Consider the following 24824-nt stretch of genomic DNA (forward strand, 5'->3'; position numbering starts at 1 on the left):
CTGACGCCTGGTGGAACCGAAGCACGAGACAAAGCCGCCTTTGGAATAATTGGGAAGACAAGACGAAGTTGTACTTTGAACTATGAGAATCCTCTGATCTGAGATGTTGATCATCCTCTCTGCTCCACTTCCATGGTTCCATCCCCCTTTCTGGGGGGCTTAAGGCTTATTTGGTTTATTAGTGCGTGTGTGTGAATGTGTGTGTGTGTGTGTGTGGGGGGGGGGGGGGGGGGAGTATCAAATAATGGCTTAGCTCAAAACAGGCTCGCACAATAGTTGTGACAAGGTGTGCGTGCAAAGAAAAAAGTAGAAAACCTCTAATTGGACGCACGCTTCAAATTACATGCAAATCCATCCAGAGCAGGCGCTGAGCGCCGATATGCTAATCCAAGAGGGGATGTATTTAACTGTCGGTTTAATTCGACGCGCGTGCCCGTGGCTCCAAAACTTGGTAGGTGTCTGCACCTGAGCTTTGATCAGCTCTCCCCCCTCCCACAAAGCTCGCACACTCGGGGCGCCCTAATAGATTTTGTCATATCCGAACACAAAGCGGTAATTATTGTGTCACGCGGCTTCGGGGCAACCAGAACTAATAAAATCACACACCCAATGTATGTATATATGTACAGTCTTTTAATCTGAAAGACCAGTTCTATGAGAAGACATGACAGAGAAAATGGATGCAGACAGTTTTGACTCAAATTAGGCAAGCGGCTTAAAAATGTTTTCTTTTTTAATGGACTGTATAATCCGTTGCATAACGGAGAGCAGGTTTTAATGAGCATTGTAGCGATTGTGATGCTTGAATTACCTCCGTTTGAACACGACTGCGTTTAGAAATGCTGCCATTATCACACGGCCACAAATCATCTCTCCTCAGGCAATTAGAAACTAAAACCACGAGCAGTTTCTTTGGAGATAAATTACAGTTTATGTACACGTGCGTGTGCCCGTCATAGCGTAAGTCATTCATGAGGCACAAGCACTGGGTTCCCCCTCAAACCTCACTCACATCTGGCCACCGACATTTAAAACGAAAAGGAATAAAGGGCGTGTTCATCTCCAGATTTGCTGCCCAGTTTCATTAAAACACTCCAAAAGACACCAGCTAAAGTTGGTCCCCGACACCTTGCACAAGTGTCACGCGCGAGCGCGGCGAGATTTGACTAAATTACAGCGTCAATGTGCTGAAACAGACACATAAAGAAAAAAAGGAAATAAACTCAAACCTGTCACATTCTGGACTCATTCTTTAAATAGTAATGAACTTTTCTGTGAAATCAAAAAAGGCAGAAAATAGTGAAGTCGCCTTAAAGTTACCTTTAAAGGATGAGAAATCAAAGTAAGGACCTCATTACTGTCTATTTATGTCTCTAAGTAACGTGTTTAAACTTAAAGTTTAGGAGCAGCTCGCAGAAATCTAACAGAAAAAGTCTGTGTCAAACCTGGGATGGGTGAACTTCCGAGGTAGCAGGCGGAATGTCAAACACATCAATAGCATCGACTGGAAAAGACAGTCGGGAGCGTCAGGTTGAAAGAAGGCTAGAATCAGGAAGACACCACCGCAATACCCACTGAGAAGGAACAAATCAGGATTTTAAATTGGTAAAATACACGTCTGAAATCATCCGCTAAGCCGCCGCCGCTCAGTGAAGGTATTCATCATCACTGATGTCGGAATCGTCAGCTTCCACCTCTCCTTCGATCACAGACTTCTTGCCTCTGCAGCAGGAAACCATCAGACCGACGAGGAACGCCTGCAGATAAAATCGGGCGTTACGGGAGATGTTTGGCTGTAACCTGGATGGACGTCGTTATGCCCAAACTAAACTGAAAAGTGAAATATTCATCATGGAAAGTATAGAACAGGAGGAAAAACGTGCCCTTGAACTTACCGCAATAAAAGCCCAGTTCCCAAAGTAATAGATTGTGCTGAAGAACCAGAATTTGTGGAGGAACAGATAGGTTCTTGTCACCGTGCACTGGTCTGAAAAAGACAGGAAAGAAAAGAAACTGTGGTTCAGAAATGAGTTTCCTCGATGCCTAAAAGATTTGCTCTAGTTATCCTAGTTTCTATTGTGTTTGACGTTCAAGGGCAGCTAATGGCTGCTGTCTCAGTGTCACTCAAATGTCACAGAGGCCAAAAAAGGGCAGCTTGAAAATGTTCTAAATCATCTCAGCCTTAAGGAATAGTTAAATAAGTGTATTCAACAATTGTCCTCAAGGTTTTTGCAATTTCTTATCCTAAACATTTAAACCGACAGATTGCTGGTGAGCGGAACCTTGAACTTTCAGGGACAGAGGAAACAAACAAACTACCGTAGGCGCGGTAACGTCCCTGTTACGAGCACCGTCGGCCAGAAAATCCTGACAAGTTTGGAAGCAGCACTTGTTATACATGTGCGTGAGAAAGTGGTCCTAATCACTTAAGAGGCAGCAATTGCTGCAGAGAAGCGCCTCGGGCAACGTTGTTGCTGGAACTAACACAGACAAGCAGCCTTCCGAAAAGAGGAAAGCCACGCTGCTGCCAACGTGAATCTACAACACACCCGGCTGCAGTGACACAACATTTAATACCGCCTTGCGTCAAATATGTCCAGAAAGGCGTACACGTGCATTACACGCCGACGGAACGTGAAGATGGAGACCCAGAGGTTATAGAATATGCATGGAATCCCCATCCTCTGATGAGGTAAGTGGATGCAACCCATTTGGGAAATTGTGCAGACTTCAAACATGTCTGCTAACAGACGTTGCTATTGTGCAGCGTAGCTAAAGTCATAGCTTCAGACGGGGAGGGGGAGGGGGGGGGGGTGGGCGAGAGAGCTCCTGGCGGGGGCGGGTGGAGCACAGGCTCACATGCAGAATGAGGAGCGAGTGGAGAATTAATGTCGCACAGGTGTTTAAACCCGCGACTGACTGGAGCTGCCACCCACAGCGGCCCTGCTGGAAGCAAGAAAACTCTGGAAGCTGTGACCCCAGGTCGCTCTGTCAGCACGGGCTAACCACCGCGGCGCTGCGGATAGACCCATAAAAACCAAAAGCTCCAGCTAAGAAACTCGCTTATGCTTTATAAAATCTAATTGCCTTCTTTGTCTGTGGCGCATCTCTGCGCTTCACGCTGCTGAAATCACCTTTCAGGCTGAGCTCTTCCCTTTCTAACACAACTGGGGGAGCTATTGATCCGGCAGACGGAGGGCAGCGGGGAAAATATGAGAGTTCTTAAGCTGAGTCATTCGACTTAAAGTGCATTAATGGGTTCTGGCAGGCAGGGGGAAGGCTGATGACATCAAAAGTGGGGCCTTGTAGAGCCTCCTTTCTGTCCTGTTTTTGTGTTTTTTTAGAGGCAAAACTGGGAGAAAGATTGTACATATCAATGAGTTCAGCAAAATTGGGAAAATAATGACAATGAGCTCATGCAATAATGTGTATGAACTGAAGAGAAGGAGGAGGGAGGGCAGGAGAAGTTGCACAGAGCTGGAGAGGAGACCAAATGTACTGTCTGGCTACGTTAGAAAGCCATCTGGAGTATTAACGCTCACTGCGCTGAGCCGCTCCTATCACGCTGTTTCTCTAGCAGCTCTTCACGTGGACTCCAACCCCACGAACGGTGCAATCAGCCTTTATACCCAGCTACGTGAAATCAAGGTCCACAGCAAGAACCCAGCGTGGCTCAGGAATTATTTATACAGGACAGTAGTTTCAAAAGCTTTCTCCCACTGCAGATTTATTTATTTTCCTTAAAAAACAGGGGGGAGAATCAGGTCACGCTGGCTTACATATGAGCTTAAAAAAAAACCAGCTTCTACTCGAGTGGACGAGGAGATAAGAGAAGAAATGTCCATCTCCATCCCTGTGACACCAGTCTGTTCCACCGCAGCCCCGGCCATCTGCAGCCCTCCAGCTGTTCGCCTGAATTACACCGGTCCGAGTGGGGAACCTACAGATGGTTCACAACAGTGGTCTGCCCAAACATATTATCATGTACACCGCTGACCCCCCCTCACCTTGAAATCATCACCGCGCACAGGGCCAGGGTGTGTGTGTGTGTGTGTGTGTGTGTGTTTGGAGGTTCACCTTGACTCATGATGCACAAGTGAGTGCAGCTCTGTGAGGCATCATGCATTATGCATCGCTCCCATCTCCACACGGGGACGTAAACTCATGCACAGAAGCCCAAATATACACGTGTGTTTATTTGTGAAAGCCTCGCCACCGCCGAGCACTCGCGTTTCGACGCCGTGTGCTTCCACTTTCCTGAATCCAAAATGATACAGGAGCTCAGACGTCCTCCGCAGACGCGGTCGATCCACAACTACGTGCTCGAGAGCGGTGCTCTTCCTCAGCAGGGAAGTGACTGAAATCACAATAACGACGCTCCAGCCAGGGGACGCCTTGTTCTTAGATATTGTTTTTGGCAGATCTACTTTTCCCACCTGCAAAGATAAGACCCTTAAGCAGCTTAAATTGTTTCGTTCAGGTGGAGCTCTGAGTGACATATTTGTCTAAAATGCAAATTAAGCTAATCCCCATGCAAAAAGAAAAATATATATATATATAAATTAGGGTTGGGGGTCGAGGGAGTCCTCTCGTCAACATTGTCTGGGCTTCCGACACCTCACGGGGTGACACTTCATGTACCATTATGACCGTCTTCCCCCTAAAGCATTTTAAAACAATATACTCGCATACAAGCAAGTTGCTAGGAAACAGACTGCAGTCCAGGCGGGAAAGCGCTCCCTCTGCATTATGCGTTTCATCACTGAGGTTTAAATCCGCACTATAAGGCTGGAAAATAATCCCGTCATTGTTTTGCACAACAGTTGCACAAAAGAAAACCAAGTATCCATATGAATGTCAGCGCACTCCCAGGGTGAAAGTAAATGTGTTTATTGTGCATGTTGCCGACTTGTAAAGGAATAAAACGGTTTTCCAGCCGTTTTGCACAAGACATTCGCTCGCAAAATGGAAAATCGTTACTCATTTGGCTTTTGGAAAATAATTAACTTAGCAGCTGTGGATGGGGTGTCATTTAAATCACTGGTTGGACTGATGAGGGACCTAATAATAGATGCTGCAGATGTGACGCCGGAGACGTGGACGTGACGGCAATAAACAACAGAGGACGGTTCATTTCCTGTGAGAGCTGGTGATCATTAGAAATGGACACGACGGCGGCAAAATCAGGGATGGAATGGTGGGATAAAGGCGTGTTTCAATTAGTGGGAATGAATATAAAATGTCTTTGGATCAGCAGGGCTGAAATACTTTCATGATCTAATACTAGTTTCAGCATAGATTAACAGGAAATAAGCACTAATCACCACTGGACTCCGTTAATGGACAGCAGCTGTGAGCGACGCAGAGCAGACGTCATTCACAGGTTTCTCTTTAATTAACACGTTGAGACGGGGAAAAAGGGCGTCGCCAGCCGAGGGACCTACAGCACCAACAATACGTTGGACGTTTCCCCCCGATCTGTCACAGTTTGAAAAGCTGTCCCTCGTTTCTCTACTGTTCAGACCAAACTGCCTCTGCGGGGACGCTGAAGTGGCGCCGCTGGCCCGGGTTAACTCGGACATTTGAGCCGTGAAAACAAATCAACTACTTGAGAGAAAAGAAAAAGAAAAAAAATCAAACAAGCCAACAACAGCAACGAAAAAAAGCCTTTTTGTCTTCACAGTGTGTGATGAACATTATATGAAAGAGTATTATGGGGGATTTTCTGTTTATGTAATTAGTTTGTGCCGGCAGTATTATCACATATTACTGAAGCCGTACGAATATTGCAGCTTCCTTTGCACAATACTTTTGTTTGAAACTCCACAACTGTGTTATCTGATTTCCTACCCTCACTTTAATTGTTTAACCCAACTTAACCCAACTTTTAATGAACTTTTAATTTATTAAATGAACAGGTTGATTTAGGATCACCTGCATAACGTGGGATTTTCCATTTCTCTTTGATCTAAAACCAAACTTACAGTAAATGGACCAACAGCATATTGCGACACAGTGAATCACGTCAACAGAACATTTCTCATCGTCATAACAACATTGTCCTAATATAGTAACTAGGTGTAAGCATTAAAGCACTTTGTGCCACGTACCAATAATGCGTCACAGAGTGTGACTGATGTACTGAGCGGTTCTTGATTGAGACATATGGAGTCAGCACAACGCTTTCCGTGCCCTTGCATTGTAGTACATTTTATGGTGCATGAGCAGACAAAGGCATTAACTTGATAAAGCTCCCCGGTATCATAACTGCACACATTTGTTTTGCTTTTTTCATGGCAGATTTAATGTTGTAAGTGTTGGCATGAAATCAGCGCGAGGCTGTGTAGTGCATTAGGAAATATTTGTTTCTTGCTATTATTCTGCTGAATAATGAATTAATAATGACTAGTGAACAGCATTTTACACGACAGTAGAGCATCCTTCCTTTCTTTGAGGAATAAATCACTGTTTTTAAGACTCGGGGCGTCGCTCTACTGGACCAACGGTACCGTATATGACAAAGATGGCAGGCTTACCTTCAGGCGCGTTGGCGTCACAGATCCTCGTGGTGTCAGAAGTAGCATTCCCAGGTGTGAAACTTGCTGCAGGCTGAAAAAAGACAAACGTGTTTTAGCAAAAGAAGCATTAAAAGCCCTTTTGAACCGTACATACGAACTGGAAATCTAGGAAACCCACTGATCAGAACAATAATGCTGCAGGTTTTTTACTGGTTCTCTCGTCCCTGCGTGGTCCACTTGCATCCCACTGTTCTGCTGCTGTTCATCTTCCCATCTTACCACTCTCCAGTTCCTCTTGGCCAGACATTCTTGCCGCCACCTTACCTTCTCATCAGATGTCAGCCACATCTATGCATTTAAATCACTCTTTGTCAGGAGACATTATGTCGTTCAGCGGCAGCTGTGATTTCGCTCGGCACTGTGCTGTTCATCTTTAAGCCCGACGGTGCTGAATCATTGCCGGTCAAGAGCTGTACCGTTCTGTGTATACTAGAGCGATACAACCGAACTCACTATATGGCAGAAGCTCCGTTACCAGCCTTGAGAGACCATTCCAGTACCTATACTACGCTGGACTGATGCAGTGAGTCCACCACCACCTTGTGTGAACTTGTGTCCTCCTGCGGTAATGCCAATCTGCAAACACATTCTCTTTGAAGAACACTGTTCCTCACCTGCACAAGGTACTTCTGGCTTCCGTACATGACATACTGTGGAGCCAGGCTGTAGATCATGTAGCTGGTGTGAAGGATAATCAAAAGAAGAATCATGCAGAGGAACAGAAGAGCCTGTGGGCGAGTTCGCTTTGGTCTTATTTTGTACAGCTGGAGTTGAAAAAAAAGAAAAAAAGTTAACACCATACATTTAATCTTTTCCTGGTACAGCAGAAGTGGAGCTGTTGCTTACCCTTATCCAGAAGAACCAGATGCCCATGTGGCGGATGCCAGCCATAGATGTGATTACAAAGTACACAGTAATGACTGTGATCAAAATGTAATCCAACGGAAACACCTGCGATAACAACAGAAGTCAGGTACGTTCTGCCACAGATGAAGGGCTAATTATGCTCAGGGCCAATCATGGAGGCTGGTGGCCCCTCGGGGATTCTGAAGCTCTGACGAGCCACCAACCAATTCCTCCAGCTCCTTCTTTCAAACACACCTGAGCTGATTTCTGCGGTACAATCACACAATCACATTCGTTCCAAACATTGTTCGAATTGTTCTGGCCTGTGTTGAACCAAAGTCAGCGGCGCGTTATAGGGCAGCAGAGAATAGAGCTTCTCTGAAGCTCGCGCAGGTTAATGATGATTGAGGTGAGAAAATATGGCTTTAAGTGCGTCTTAATTAAGCAAAATCATCGCTTCACCGCATGAGATGAGGAGAGACTCACTGGTTGTAAGACCAACAGAAGTTCATTCAGAGGATTTGTGAGGTTGGTGCCAAAGATTATAAAGCCAGAGCTGATGCCAGCGGAGTGGAGAGCTTTATCCAGACTGGAAGGAAAGCACATATACAGATAAAGTGTACCTTCTATTTTAGAGGCAAAGGGGAAAAGCAGCAATGTGAAGGCAAATGCTGACTTACTTTGAAATGAAGAGAGCGATGGTGAAGAGCAGCGCAACCAGGATGAAGGAAACACCCAGCAATATCTGAAGAGTGGTCAGAATTACACGTCAGAATAATGCTTGTAGAGATCAGACCATCAAACCATGAGCGTAAAACAAACAAGGTGTCCTTTCTAAACCCAAAGGCCTCACATTAGGAGAGGCACTTTTTTTTGTTGGTTCAACCAAAACAACTTTGCTGTCGTGTCTTTAGTCAAGGAGAGACCATATGGCCTGGCCTGGCCTGGCCTGGCCACAGCTTGGCATTGATACTTGTGGTGACGGGGAAGAAATGGCACTGCCCAGACAGATCACCCAGGTTGCGTCCAGAGACGAAAAAGGTGCCAGAAATGCAATAAACCCTGTAAACTCAATACCATAAGGTAACTGGACTTTGAAACCATGTAAAAAAAAAAAAAAAAAAAAGATCATTTAAAAAAGCTCATATGCAGCCAAATAGGTTCATTTTTAAGGGGTGAATCAACTGAAGTTACAAACGGTGTATCCTTATACGACGTGCACGTCACCAACAGCATCGCAGTCATATTTATCTTAAACTAGTGGATATTAATCACTCTTGGGTCGTAGTTTCTTTCTGTTAAAATTAACTGATTGCACAGCTGAGATTTTATCACAACAGAAGACTCACAGGTGGATTCATAATTACTCTCTTCCACTTAGACGCCCTTTCCCCTTAAATGAACTCAGCTGTCATAACTCTTATTAAGTCCATCTATGGATTTTTCTGTTGTGACAGCTCTCGAGGTGAAACGCCGGCTGTGGAGGTCCCTGATAAACCCAATGAGTCGGGCGAACCAATTCGGACTTGGGTGAACAAAATAATAGTTGAAGCTTCGACGCTCATCAAATTAAGCTGAACATTCTTTCTTATTTATGTAATCATAATAAAATGTGCGTAGGATGAACAAACAGCAGTACGAATACAGCTGCAATAATGGCTAGGTAAAATTGAAATTACAACAAGCTATATTTATGTTATATAGGTGGCAGTTAGGTGTCAAAACAGCCAAATGAATAAAATAACTAAAATAACTTCAGGAGATATCAAGCAGATCGAAAAGATACAGGATGTAGTTGAGAAACATGGGCAGGAGCGCACTGAGGAAATTACAATTATTTGGCTTATCACTCCACACCAGTGGTTGAGTAAACAGTTAATAAATCTCCCCAACTCATTAGTGTCTAAATTTGAGTCTGGGGACTGTCATTTGCAGCAGCCCTCTTGGTTAAAGACCAACTGTTACAGACACTGCTCGGAAAATATTTGCACATCCCCACAGTGCCATAAAATCCAGAGAAATCAAGAGCAATGGGCAAATAAAACACGTGTTACTGTTGCTGGGAACATTCGTCTGGCTGAAACACCATTAACATATCATGTATGAAGGTCATCATCATCAGTTTTTATGCACACTGCTGTCATTCAAAAATCCTGAAGTTGCTGCAGACGGAATGAGCATATTTATTATTCATCACGCTAAACACACTTTTACTTGATCTTTTCATGCCTATTTGACAGAATATGCCTGATCCTATTAAAAATCTACATACAATTCCAGGATGAACCGCTCAGAAACGATCCACCAAAATCATCTGCGAAATAGTGTGAAAGCCTCTTTTTTTCCTGAGCCAGCAGAGTTCGGTGCGTAAGATCTGGCAGCGAGTATTCAGACTGCAGGAGCAGAATCTGTGTCTTCCACCCCCTCCTTTTTTATAAGCCTGTCATGTTGAGAGTCTAGAGATCGCTTCCAGTACTTCCTGGCCAGAAGTTTATATATAACTTTAGATTACAATAGGGATTCGGTTGTTAATGAACACCAAAGTTCACATTCAAGGCTATTTGTCCCCTTCAGGCGCAAACATGCCAGGGCAGAATTTTAGCACCCTTCGAAGGGGACCTGAACACATAAAGGGCAAATCTAAAAGTGATATTAAGAAGCTTGTCCTGCCACTGCGGTGACTGCTTTGAGAAGCTCTACCGCAGCCTCACCTTGACAGGCCGGAGAGCTCGGCCCACTTTAGTGCAGCAGTTCTTCTCTGCAATTTCCAGGTGTCTCCCCCTACGCCTGAGGACCAGCAGTCTGCTCTCCAGCTCCCTCAGGTTGTTCCTGTCCCTTGAAGAGAGGGGACGGCCATCGCTGCACTGCAGGTAACAAAAACAAGACCGTCAATTAAATCCATACGAGCACACATGATGGATTGACAGAGATGGGAGAGTTGAGAGCGTGAAGAGCACTATCAATCAAAAACCGAGCTGGAATTGATCAACCCGTGGTCCACAATATTACGCAGTTTTGTTGTTGTTGTTGTTGTCATGATGGTTGCATTAATATGGCTGGATGGTCCAGTTTTCAGTATGAGAATGAGGAAAACAACCGAACGCAACACAGCCAAAATCATTCAGTCATGTCAAAAACCGGGTACAAAGTAGGATTATTTTCATTTTTAAATGTTTCTTTCTTGCTTTTATCGGCTTTCAACAACGGGGAAGCTCGTGCTTTTATCTTTTTGCACGCGCATGTTTGTACAAATTGCATCCATCAAAAGTTTAAGCACAGATTTGAAATTGGTGTGTGGCTGAGCCACAATCTAAAAATGAAATTGGCAGTAACTTTTCCAATATGGACTTTTACAGAGTTCAGGCACTATACTGAAGCCCTTTTTCTTATTTAGCTGGAATGCTACATCATTACAATACCTTCAATTTACTACCAGGCTGCATTCACTCCAGAAATGGCAGTGAAAGAAAATCATATGATTGGAAAGATTGGAATGACCAAGTGAAAAGAGGCTCTGGACTAGTGATTTTTAAAGATCACATGTTTATGCATGATACACGCGTGCAGAGGTGCACACATTTTCAGGCTTTGTGTTCAGTCTTGTTCTGGCAGCTGTTCGTGCATTTATTTTATTTTCAAGAGCTGCTCTCACATCTCAGTGACGAGGATTCTGGGTCATCATAAGCATTACGACATTCTTTTAAACCAACCTTGGATTTCAGCTTCTCTATCTGATGCTCAACATCTTCAGTGTCTTCTGTGTTCTCCAGGCGCTCATACGCCACGCTCCTGGTGCCTTTTATCAGATTCAAAGGAAGCACGGACATACCATATGCCTGGAAGAGAGAGCAAATCCACCATCATGATCAGATGACACATATAGCGTGTGCATCCACCCACACAGACAAACGCACCAGCCTGTTGTCAAAAAGGGCTGCTCACAACAACATCCCCCGAGATGATTGTATAGTTCTTAGACTGTCTTTTATTTCTTTTCTTTGTGGTGTAAAAATTTGTGCAATCTGTAATTGTTCTAAGCTTTATTGACGAAGTCACTGCAACCATTTTATGTGGGTACCACTGCATCATGTCACGCTGATTCAATTTACAGCTTAACAGTGCCCCCATGTGACGACTGTATCCTCCAGACCGGGTCTGAAGAATTCTGAAGAAGTCAAGAGAAAATCTGGGTCAGAGGAGTGAGCGTCAAGGTGTCATCAATGTTAGATGGCATGAGTTAAAATGTAATGTGTAGCGGTCACAGCATTACATTATGTATACTGTATATAGAGTTGTGATGTTAAAAATAAATGAAGCGCAACATTTGAAATCTTTATGAAAGTGGCTAATCAGTTCAGATGTCAGGAGCAACAGGGCAGTTCCATTTAATGGTTTTCTGTGCATTATAATTTGGAGAAGAATAGTCACCCTATATTAATGGTAAAACTTTATTTTCAAGAATAGTTTGATCCCTTTAAGACTTTTTTTTTATTGAAGCAACTTTCTCTGGTTTTAGAGGGTTAGGTAGAGTTAAAGACAGTCACATGGGATGCCAAGTCAGGCTGGACTATTATTAGTCTCAGCTGTGGATCTCTGCTATGGGCGAATGTCGCCTCCTGCAATGAATCATGGAGCTCTTAAGGCCGGAGCATGTCCCGAATATCAAACACGCTCATAAAAGGAAAACCTGTCTTGGATCCCAGGAGAAACATTTCCCTTCCTCTAAAATGTGCTACATGAGAGAAATCTAAAAAAGAGGGGGGCAAAAAAAAAACAAAGGTCTCCCTTTGCTAGAGTTCACATCCAATAATGTGTAATCATTAAAGTGATTTTAATACCCATGCCTGTCAATAATAACCTAATCTGTGGGCACGTAGAGGCTGATTAATAGATTGGTCATGTTGGGCTGTGATGTTATCAGCAGAAGTTATTGTGTGAGCCCGGAGTGAAAAACAGTGTCTCTAATAACGGAGCTGCTAGGAAGAAGCTCCACATGCTCAGACATGAATGAATGAATGAATGAATGAGGGAGCCACGTCTTCAAAAGAGTTCAGCCAAGTGTCTAAATAAAAGAATAAGAGCCAATGAATACTGGAGTCATTGGAAGAATACCGTAACTGAGAAAGTCTGAAAATTATTATCTAATAGTAGTTTATAGTGCAACACTGTAGTGTTTTACTTGTCCTTCCGTTTCGTATATATACGTTTCATATACCATTTACATCATAAAGGGCTTTACATTGTGGCTGCACACAGATACATTAGCCTGGGAGACATGGATAATCATTTTGACCATACATAAAACCTGCCACTCAGATTCCATTAAGTTAATCAGAATTAAACTGACTTATGTGCAGCGTTAACTGATTAATCATGCAGCATTTTGAAAACCTCTCTGATTGTAGACCCACAACGTGAGGGTAACAACAGTGAAATCAAACCCCTTCCTCCTTGCCAGCCCTGTTGACGCCCAGCTCCTTTTTTTTGATTAGCTTCATCAACACATAAAGGACACAGTTGAATATTTAGTTTTAACGGGGAAGTGAATCATAAAATGAGGTGTGTGCAAATCACAAGAATTTCTTCGAACTCCAGCCACTGATTTTACAAAAAAAGTGGGACAAAAGCAAACAATTAAAGTCCGGCTGTAGCCGACATGCTACATGCTATTTAATTTTGCTTTCACATTGTTGCTTTTTTATGCTGGCGAACTCACGCGACTGCCTGACACTGTCTACAGGAAATATTTACAGTCGAGTCATAAGAATATGGCCGCTATGAAAAATGGACTGTGTTAAGTGCCCAAGTGCCGTTTTCTTTTGTGATTTTGAAGGAAAAAAAGTCAGCCGAATCAAAATGGAGGCTGTTATTAATGGAAAGTGATGTAGATCTATACAGGCTGTCCAGAAATAGCAGTCGATAAGTGGCTGATAAGTCAGAGAAGGGTGTCGATTCATCATGCAAAAGTCTTGGGTGTCAGATAGCAGCTTGAGCACATTTGAGCAGTAAATTACAGAGATCTAAAATCTGAAGGCATTAGAAAGCCTAAAAAGCCATTCCATCACTCGCTGTGGCACAGAAAAAAACCTCATGAAATAAAACATTTGAAAGTTTCAACCAGACTTTATTATTTTGCTGGGTAAATCTGGGGGGGGGGAAGCCTCACTTTGTGTTTAAAAGCATCTCTGTTGTATCATTAATCTTCTTGGAAAGCAGGATTTGGAAGTAATCCCGTCTGAAGCTTGCGTTAATTACTTTACAGACGAAGCTTGAATAAACAAAGGAAGCAACATTAAACAATTGTCTTAGGTCCCAACTCACCGTGTAAGTGATGACTGCCAACATGCCAATCAAGGTCAGGGTGCTAATGGAGAAAGACAGAGCGTACAGGCCATCTGCAGGCGAAAAGACGAGAAAGCTATTAGAGATTCGACCTTGGACTGGCACCAATGTTTCAACAATTTGGGGTGTTTTGTGGATGTTTTAAGGAATAATATTGGTATATGTCTTCAGCATGAAAGACATTTTTGCAGGCTGAGTACAGGAAGTGAGACGCAATCCAGCGGAGAACCAACAATGAAAAAAGGAAAAGGTTCCATCTCTTTGACCTTTTTTGCCTGGCCTCCAAGCTATATAATCCTATCCAGCAAACCTCTACAAAGGCACCTATCACCACCTTGGTGTTATTCGTCATTACATAGTCTGTGCGATATCAATTGGATCATTTAATATAGGGTATGTAGGCTGACTTGATGCATGTCACCTCTGATTGAGGCTGAAAGGGGACCACCCATCAGGTGGGACCAACAGTGGGTGTCATACCAGCTGTCAAAGTAAAAGACAGAAGACGTGGATTGATGAACAGACTGATTACCTCTCTCCCCTGTCAGGACACCACCTGTTTTAGCGCTCTAAATAAAAAGCGGCACAGATATCCTGCATCCTCTCGGCACCGACATCACGGTGCCCAAACCCCCTAACAGCTTGAACATAGGTGTCTCCCAGCTTGCCTTTCTCTTTGACATTGGCATTTGACTGTGGTTATTAAATCACCGTGGAGGGGTGCATTATTTGTCCCATGTATAGGATTAATCACATTCATTTAGAGGCATTTCAAAAGCAGCACAACAAATGTGTAAATGGAGATAAATTATACGCCCACTCCCTACTGTATTGTGTGCAAAAAGAAAACTTTGAAGTCTGACAGCTGGGTTCAGCATTAACATTTGAATACACACTTTCTATTCCAGAGCAGTTCATTGAAAATTCACAGTCTTTGTTTTGCAAGGAGCTTGACGAAATGGACAATAGCTTTATGTCGGGCATGGTGAAAAATGCCTTCATAGACTCAACACAATGCAAAGGATAGATGTTTGCCGACACATTTGTTCCTGTTCCTTTTTTTTGCGGGGGTTAAACGGAAGGAATACACAGCACACGACATCGGAGGTGCATCCGCGGCTGTACAGCGTTGAATGCAGCTAAATATGTTCCTTTAAATGTGGATATGAGACTTGTACAAATGAGATGTTTAAGAACCTCCTGCTTCCTACTCGTGTGGAAGGGAACTGAAAGAAGAAACCTGTATTCTCAAGGAATAAATAAGGTAACACTTTGTGATGCAGCAATCTAAACACACTGCTTATGAGTGTGTGTTTCTCAGACACTGTTACTGTTTAGAAGTAATAGAATAGCCTTTATGTAGATTCCAAAAATCCCATAAAAACTGAGTTAGAGGTAAAACTCTTGGGGTAAATTAATTGTGGTTAGCATGTTTGGTCTGGAGAGGGAATCTCTCAGTTCTGCCGTTGTTGGTGCCTGATCAGAGATAATAAAATCACCTAAAAGGTGCGAGAGTGATATGATTACTGAAGAAAAACAGCCAGGTATTATTATTTACCTATTTATTGCTTTTGTACTCTATTTTTGTGTGTTTGAGCTGGCAGCTGTTGCCAGGCTTATTTTGTGAATTGTGCAAGGAATCAATTAAAAGAAAAAAGGACAGAGAACATTGGTTCAATAATAAATTAGAGGCGAGGTACAGGAGAAGCAATTGTGTTGTTAAATAAACACGTTTGATCCAAACTGAATCAAATGGGACTTTATGAAGAGGATATACTCACGGCTGCTTCCGAGCTCCTGGAAAAGATACTGGACTTTCTGCCACTGAGTGGAATTCTGACCAGTTGGTGGGTCAAGTGGAACAAAGGCTCTGTAAGCAATCATGAAAGCAAAAATACATTAGCTTTTAGGATTCTGTTCCTCTAATCTCACACGCACGCACACACTGATGTATGGCCTTTGAACTTGTCTTTTAATAACAAGGCATGCATATATTTCACATATGAACTGTATTAGTGAAGCTCTCAGTTCCTTTTTCTATTCAGAGCATTAGATACCGAATGTACAAGTCAATGAATGTTTCGGGAGCATCTCCACCACAGCAACAACAAAGCAGGGCTCCATGGCTGTCCTCTTTATCTGTTCTGGTTTTAAATGTAAACCTCTGTGGGAATAAACAGATTTAACAAAACCTTTTGGTGACCTTTTTACCCTCAAAGCTTAAGTTTCTCCTCATTTCCATTTAATTTATTTTTGAAAGGAACCATCACAGACCAAAGCTGCTTAAAATCTAAAATAAAGCCTTTCACATGTATTAATATTAGCCATCTATACTTGCTGTGTAGATAAAGTCCTTATTTCCCATTAAATATTTCTTCCTCCAAGTAGTATGGTCTTACTGCTCCCTTTAACAGAATATCTCATAATTTGTTAAAATATTAGACTTTTGACAATGCAGCCATTAAATTGCAACTATAGAAATATCTGTAGAAGCTCACATTTCATATTTAAAAACAGAATAAACACTGGCAGAGAAACAGCCCTGTCAGTATACAGCAACCTAAAGCACAGACAAGGTCAAAAGGTCTGTGGCTTAATTACAGACTTAATTAAACCTGAACTTCATGTTTTACAAACAGGACAAAGTCCATTCAAACGAAAGAAAATAAAAAGCTTACATATGAAGCTTAACAAATTGAAAATTGATCGCAGGGATGAGCAAATACAACACAAAAATGACAAAGGCGATTGGTCCTTCGTGGACTCAAAAGTTTATCACAATAAAAATAAATAAAGCAATATTTGTTGGAACATAGAAGCAATAGCTCAAGTCCAGGAGGAAAACGTGGGTCCAAATTGATTCAATCTCTAAAACCTCCACAGTGAGCCAGGAACACAGTATAGTGATGTGTCTTTTCTTTTCTCAAACCAGTTAAGTCTTCCACCAGAGCACTATTTAATGGTTGAGAGAGCACATGTAGGGACTGAATTCCAGGCACTTTCAGGGCTGTAAGGAAATCTATTGTGGACCAAAAAAAAACTATAACAAAACCGGTGCCTAAAAGGGAAACCGCAGAGAATGCACATCAGCACTGATTTAGCAGATAGAATGTCACAAAAATAACATGTGAGGATGTGCACGGGATCTGGGTTAGGATCAGGCAGAAGAGAATAAAATCTATATTTAGCTGGACCGAGTGTATGTGCTTCTTTTGTCTTGAATAACTTATCATGGCCGGGCAAACGGCACTGCGGCTGTTTGAAGGGATCCTCCTCTCATTAACTGAACACAATGACATATCCACAGCCCCTTCCACCTATCACGCAGCGAAGCAGAAGAAACCATACATGTCTTGGACTTACCCAATTAAAAGGAGCACCACACAGACAAAGGCAAATCCAATTGTGTACTTCAGAGCGTTTTTCACTTGCTGTAATAAAAGAGAAAATGAATCGGAATGAAGGGAAATAATATTATTCGTCAGTGGGGGGGGGGGGGGGGGGGGGTCATCATCCGTTTGGCTACGGATGATAACGAGTGCGAGTTATATAGGGTGAATGAAGATCAGGTTTGGCCCTGGCAGAGATAACGTGTCACTCCCTGTGCTATTCAAGGTGCTTTTTAAAGTCTGACATACAAAAGACTTGCCCGTCTGAGAGAAAATGCCTCTGTCAGCTCAAAAAGGGCACAAAAGAGGGAGAAATGGCAGGATGGGAGGACTGTTGTCAGGTACATGACTTACCAGAAAGACTTTTAAAGATAAGGATTTAAATTTAAGACAAATTTCAAATGGCTACAAATATCATTAATTGATAGAGAGCAGTCGTGAAAAGATTTTCCAATGTGAATTTTAATTGTTCTCCCTTCCATTTATCAAACCCGTATTTCTAATTCTATGTCAATCCTACAAGTGAAACCTTTACACAATGCTATTTTTTCCCTTATAACCATTAAATCATGTTTGATCAAAAACGGGGAAAAAGTGATGTACAGTAATTCCCAATTGTCATCTATCATGTACGTAAATTGATTGCATAAGGATTGCATAAGGAATCATTATAGATTTTATAATGATTCCTTATACAATCATTAGATATATTCACGTGAGACCTTTTTTCACACATTGGCTCTCTGAGGAAGTAATTGGAAAGCATAACAATATAAACACTTCTTTCTCCCAAGAGCTTCCACGGTAACGTTACTGCTGCTAAATGATTCATGAATGCATATGAAAACCAGGCAGGATCATAATAATATTATATAATAGCGTAGCGTGCATGCTTACCAGGCATTTGTTAATGTTGTCATCATCCCTTTCTTCATAATAGAAATAAACAAAGGGGATCCATAAGAAGACACAGAACAGTATGATGGAGTAAAGAGCTGTGGGGACACAAAAAATGGACAAATTAAACCTTAGAATGTGTGTATAAAATAAATGCACTTAAAAAAAAAGACTGCACAAAAGATTGATGATGTAAAAATGAGTGAAAATATTACAAATCTGCTTCCCAAGCTAGTATCAGTAAACTAAAGTCTCAGAGGAACAGTAAGAAATGGAATCCGAAGCAAATCGACACCATTTGTCGATGCATTTCACAGGAAATCTCAGTCATATCCAACGTCATTAAACTGTTACATATCAAAGTTAAACCAAACATAAAGGAGAAAATGGATATTGTTTTTATTACTAACTCTACAATCAAGAAAATTCCCTCTGTCCTTCATGTCCTGCATCACCCAAATAGCTCTTAACTTATATATTCCTAATAAATTCCTAATGGGGAGCAGGAGCCTATCCCAGTCGAGGTCCCAGGACCCTGGCGGCTCACCAGTCCTTTACAAGACAACTCAAACAATGAAGATCACAGCGCAGTGCAGTCCAAGGATAGCTGAGCGTGGTTACAGTGGTAACAGTCTCAAAACTATTTTTAAAATTCCTGATTACTATTCATCAGTCTTGGTCGTATCCTCTCGTGTGCGACTGTACTATAGTGTCATCAAATGTTAATATTCATGACTGTGACAGACAAGTCCGTCATTTTCTCTTGCATTGATATTTCTGCATGCCACATGAAGTTGATGTAGCAAAAACTTTACTCGTATTTGTGCCACAGACTGATGATGGCAAAGAGAAGAAATCTGTGGCCTAATTTAAACTGAAGCCACGATGACAACCCAATCCACAACAGCAAAAAATGCAATTCTCCCTCAGAGTGCATGTGAGAGACAACTGCACCACTCAACAGGGAGAAATTGATTAGATTTTACTAAATGCTCTTTCTGCCGCGCGAGCAGATGAATGTAGCGCTGCTGTTGTTTGCTTTTGTGCCAGCTGTAATTATGGCAGGGCATTACTTTCAATAAACACGTGCCGGTCGCTGCAACGCCGTATCATTTTCCACTTGTTCACAGCCAGACAGATGAGGGCGCCGCCAAGACCGGCGAATGAGTGCAAGCTACGCACAATAAGCAGCCCTCGGCATATGCTCGCCACCCCCTGCCTGGAGGTAAAATTAATCACAACATTATAAATATTAACATACCAGAACGCAGCATATACAGTTAATGAGTGCTCATGAGCAAAAGCAGAACGCAGCAGGTTCTGGGGGGGGGTGTTTAAACATACTTCAGCTGGCTAACTTTGGAGTTTTATTCCTGGTAATGCAAAACAATCACACAGTATCAGCTGTGAATTATGATTCAGAGCAGTACCCGTTTGACTCCAGGCGGCAGATAGCCCGTGCTTTAATGAGAAACTTTAAACCCTTGTCCTCACCTTGCGGTGTCCCACCACAGGGGCTTTAACACCTAGACTCTTGTCCCTCGCAGACTGGCAAAATATATGACATTTCAAGTGGAAATTAAATGCCAGGGGAGATTTCTGGAGAACGGCGTCTCTGACAAACCGCTCCAGAGACTGATGAAAATATCCAGCCGTAGAGACAGTCGCTCAAAGATATGAAACTATGAGGCTGCGCTCTCATTACCTGTAAACATCAAGGGAGGCACTGTTGTTGGTGCTGAAGCAGGTGGGAAAGGGATAAATATTCAAGTCTGAGGAGTACGAGGAAGAACATGGAGGCCACCTGCTTCCTTTGTGTAAGCAAACAGACTCATGAACACACTGTATTAATAGTGTTGAAGAACCCTTGTTGTACGACACAAAAGATGTATTTTCAGTTCATTTCTCCATTCATTCTTTATAATAATTGTGCCACAATAGATTATTATGTGTTGCATTACCCAATGGTTTCTGAGACTGATTGTTTTTAAAAACCTTAATTGGCACATTTATTGACAATGGCGGCACTGAAATAATCATAAAATAGCAGCCTTATTATTCAATATGGGTTACTTTAGGAATATGCTCAGATGTTAAGAGACAATCAATGTACTAATTGACTGCTGGATTGATGGATTCAAATACTGACATTAATTAGCAAACAATGGCCACAGATTGTATTTTATGGTGTATTGTCATCTCAAAAAGGTTTCCTATGTATTGTGTGTAGAATAGCTGGAGTGTTTAATGTGCCAGTTTCCATTGCTGAGCTCTGATCTCAAAGGGAAGCGGACGGATATCCATGTATACGAAAAGCTTACAAAGAAATACTCAACAACCGTCCCCCTAAAGTTTACCCAGTTCATGTAAGTGGACTGGAATCACAGCAATCACACCAAGTAGGAGGCCCGTTAAGAAGAGCTCATCGGCTCTTGGTTGTCTGGAAACTGCAGCCAAGCTTGAGGGCCCAGATTTATTCAAGTGAAGCCGCAGAATAAAATACACAGATATTTGACTGAAAGGCTGTGCTATTGAAAGGTTCTTTAAATATTGCAAATCTCTCTCGTAGGATAATGGTTCTAGAGAATTGTAACAAATACTATCAATGCAGAGAGGCCAATGTCTCCCTTTATTAAAAGTGTATGATGTACAAGCACTAGCGTTGAATATGTATAAATCACAAATATGCAGCGTTGCATACTATTTCTTGCTTCTCTTGACAACCATATCCCCTTCAGGGTCACAGGGAGGATGCTGGACCCAATCCCTGATGAAGACCAGGGACATTTTTGAATGAGCCCCCAGCTCATTGAAGGGCCCTATATGAGCATTTGGGGATTTGGCACCTTGCTTATGGGTACTTTGGCAGTGCTCTGAGGGTGTCCTTGAACCAAGAACCATCTGCTTCTCGGCTTTGTCCCCAACAGGCTGTTACCACCATGCCAATATACAATTGGTTACAATGAAACGCCACTAAATATCAGAGCAGCCATTTTACAGTCGTAACGTCCTGTGATGAGACTACTTAGTGCTTTGTCCACGGATTGATTTTTACTGACTCCTCCATCGATTTCCACAAAAAGAACACCCTCCTGTCTCTGGAGCTGAAAGGCTGGAATATAATGTTGTCTGGCTGTTACAGTCAAAGTTCTAAGTAGCAAAGAAAGGGATTTATTGCTAACGAAAGGAGAACAAATGGGTAGAAGGTAGAAACAGAGGGATCACACACACACACACACACACACACAGACACACACACACACACAATAAAAGTTATTGAAACTGCTGATCCATAGTCTTCTTCACTCACACCTGCTTGATTTGTGAGTCCACTGATTGTTTTGGTTCACTTTATGCTCACATTGACATTGGAGTTCTGCACTATGAGCCCCAAAGCTCCCCCAGCTCTGTTTACTGCTATAGGCTGAGCCTGTTTGGGCCCTTGGGTGAGGGCAGCAACCCTTTGCCAGGTTTAACCACAGGCAGGACCCCAGACAGGATGCACGCTTCAATCTTCTTCTTGACTAAATGAACCCACTGCCTCATCACCCTTGTGGCCCCTAAAACACAAAGTCTCCCATGCTCTTGGGACACATATTCATAATGGCTAAGACTTTACAACTAGATAAGGAAGTGCATACTAAGGATTAAATGGGTTTTTTTTTACGTAAAACTGCACAGCTCCACAATAAAAGCGTGTGAATCCAGACTATGAGAGGCGTGTTCGCTGCTTTTAATGTGACAAGTCTGCACAGCAGCTCAGTTATGTTGTTAATGCAATCAATTGAAATAGAAACGGGCACAAAATGCGCTACGGCTGCTCAGCCTCAGGAAATAATCACATTACATTAACACTAAAAGAGCACTAGAACAATAAAAGAGCACAAAATACTGGGTGCAGAATCCCATCTGTTAGTCCAGAGGAAAAACACCCGATGCCCTTTGATTGATGTTTTCGTGTTTGCTATTACGATGTGTGGAGTCATTTATTGATGATTAGGCGGTCTGGGCGAGCAGACAGCTCATCTTCCTGTGGCATTTCTAAACAGACGCTACATTTCGGCACCGCTGACAGGCATCTTAAGGCAGCAGCTGTTTTAAAACAAACAGATCATCCTATGACAATGGCATGACTGATTCTACCATCTACAGTTCTCAGTAGATGCTGCATTTACACTTTATCGGACCCAAGGCGCCGCAACTCTTTTGAACACGTTTAATAAGCTGTGAATGTATTTTATTATTGAGCTCTGAACTCATTGATGGCAGCTTCCCTTCATTTTAAAGCTCAGGGTGGCTTTTTTGCCAAAGACTTTTCTTCCTACTGACATAAAATGGCTTTCCATCAATCACGAAGTAATTTAAAAGAAAACACCATTATAGTTAATTGAAAAGATGTATCTTAATTTCCCTGTTTGTTGAATGCAATTTTCAGAAGCAGATAACTGGTTAAACACATTTTTGGGTTTTATGGGGGGGTTTATCAGAATATTATAATGTTTTACATCTTTATTTGTGCTGTTGAGAGTCAAAAGACAGATTTTAATGAAACATAATTAGTGCGATATTTTCACTGTAGGTCGATTATTTTTTCTCTGTGTAGATTTCCACACATGACCAACAACAAGGAACAAGTGCTTATTTAAACACAATTAAACTCCACACTGTGAAGTCCTCTGTCTCCCTCTAACAAATGCATACGTATGAAAACACACGGACATATGTAAGTTAATTAGTCTCGAAGGATTAATCATCTTTGATTACTCACTGTAATATCCATACAGGACAGAGTCTTCAATTTGTGCCCTTGTCACATTGTTTGCTGCCCATTCCTGGGAAAGACACCAAAAATTCCCTGTTAAAACTTGAATAAAAGAGCAGAAACTACATGTTCTACATGTTTACTTCACAAAATATCTGTTCTATCAATTCACAGCATCCCACTGTCATTTTTCCCTTTTAAAAGTTGCTGCAACGTTGTGTATCGATTCTAATTCGACTGCACTGACCATCCTACATGGTGAAAGTTAGAAGCTGCTGTTTCCCTGTTTTTGTTGTCAGCAACAAAATCACATATAAGCCTTTAAGCTCAGGTGCATTTTAAAAAAAAATAAATAAATAAATAAAAAAAACTTCATTCACCAAGATTCATATCTGATAATGGGGGATTTGGGATCCTAATCATGATAGCAAACGCAGTCTGATTCAACGATATGGCAAACACACATCAGGATTCCATGAGGGGAAACATTTCCTCCTTAGTTAATTTAATAGTTTTAGTAGATGAATAATGACACTGTTAAGACGCTACTAACCTTGTAGGTACCATTGGGAAACTTCATGAAGGAAACAAGGAATATATCCACTGGTAGAAGAGCAGATGTTATCAAAGCAATGGCCAGGGCGCATATCGCTGTAATGGTTGAAACGACTTCGCTCTCCTGTCGGCTCTGATATTTCCGAATGTAGAACCAACAGAAAGCCAGAATGGCCTAAAGAAACACAAGGACAAGTTTATTTGCTGTTGTTATTTGCTATGTCTTAACTCTCTGGAAGGTTAATTTCCCAATGTGAACTGTGATTGCAGTGTAGACGCTGTGCTGTAGAGTTGGCTAATATCGTGCACTGTTGCTGCTGGGATCACTGCAACAGGCGGGAATCTTAGGAAACAAGGAGAAGGTCATATTCCAGGCACACCTGCCATGAGGAGTGAGGACACTGCTAAACCAGTCTCTTTTCAATCAAGGGCTTTCATTCACATGCAGGATCGATTAAAGGCCTGCAAACTTAAGCCCCTGGATTTTTGAATTCTCAGGTAATGGCGTGGATTTGTACATGCAAAAGGAATCCACGAAACCCTTCAGTCAGTGCTATTATGTGCTGGTCTTTTGTTACTTGGCTAAAAGTTTTGATAAGGATGTTGGTTTTTTTTTTAATCCTTCGACAGACAAATACCAGAACTACTATTAAAACTATTACGTGTGATCAATAATAATAATAATCCTTCATTATTCCATCGATATCGTCTATTTGAGAAAGAAGACGACATCGGGGTGACCGGTACTGTAAGTATGGGGATAAGAACTACAAAAAGGCATTGTTCCTAAAAGCATGTTAAATATTAATTTAAACAACAAGTTAATATCACCTACTCAAAGAACTGCTTATAGAACACGACGTAAGTGTGTCACGGCTAATGTTAGCTAAATCCTTCCAAAGTAAACATTGACCTAATCGCTTGGTAGGCGCGTAGCTTTGAAAAAGCAGGTCGAATTTACAATATACTCGTCTGCAACCCTCGAAAAACAACACACAGCACAATAGTGTAGTTACTGAAACCACTCGTTAACCGTCGCAAAGCTTACCAAGAGTATAAAAGAGAAAATAGACCATCCGACCACAGACTCGGTGAGAAGCGACTGATCCGCCATCTTTACTTTCTGTCATAACAAACCCACGTGACCATATGACGCAGGGGCGCGGAGCAACTTCCGGGTTTGCTGAAAGGTTGACATTTTTAATAAATGTGATGCTAAATGGGACTTTTCACGGCTACTAAACGTATTATTGTGCGCTCTTAAATTATCTGGGAAAACAAAGATTGCTATAAGCAGTCATGGTAGCAGTAGACGAATAAAATGTTTGCAATAAAGTCATTAGCTTAACATTTAAGGCTCAGCGACACCAAAAAAAAAACCTTTACAGTGACCTGTGACAAAGAAAAATAAGACTGAATAGCCTGGTCAATCACGAATAACCTGAAACTAATACT

The 24824-nt window shown here is 42.0% G+C and overlaps 1 protein-coding gene across 2 annotated transcripts; it reads right to left on the bottom strand.

Annotated features, from left to right (window-relative positions):
* Positions 1-612: 612 nt before the first annotated feature.
* lmbrd1 (LMBR1 domain containing 1) lies at positions 613-24512 on the bottom strand. Of its 2 annotated transcripts, XM_029835271.1 has the most exons (16): positions 24418-24512; positions 23368-23544; positions 22821-22884; positions 18053-18150; positions 17130-17197; positions 15548-15636; positions 13746-13819; positions 11135-11260; positions 10136-10288; positions 8105-8169; positions 7911-8013; positions 7425-7529; positions 7193-7342; positions 6537-6609; positions 1896-1987; positions 613-1757 (listed from the first exon to the last, which is right to left on the bottom strand). In XM_029835271.1, the coding sequence occupies exons 1-16, from the start codon at positions 24481-24483 to the stop codon at positions 1647-1649; spliced, it is 1614 nt and encodes a 537-aa protein (XP_029691131.1). In that variant the 5' UTR covers positions 24484-24512; the 3' UTR covers positions 613-1646. The 2 variants fall into 2 exon arrangements, with proteins under 2 accessions (XP_029691131.1, XP_011601727.2); XM_011603425.2 differs by lacking the exons at positions 613-1757; positions 1896-1987 and adding an exon at positions 2819-4436.
* Positions 24513-24824: the final 312 nt, after the last annotated feature.

The sequence above is a fragment of the Takifugu rubripes genome, chromosome 4 (assembly GCF_901000725.2).
Source record: "Takifugu rubripes chromosome 4, fTakRub1.2, whole genome shotgun sequence".
Lineage (NCBI taxonomy): Eukaryota > Metazoa > Chordata > Actinopteri > Tetraodontiformes > Tetraodontidae > Takifugu > Takifugu rubripes.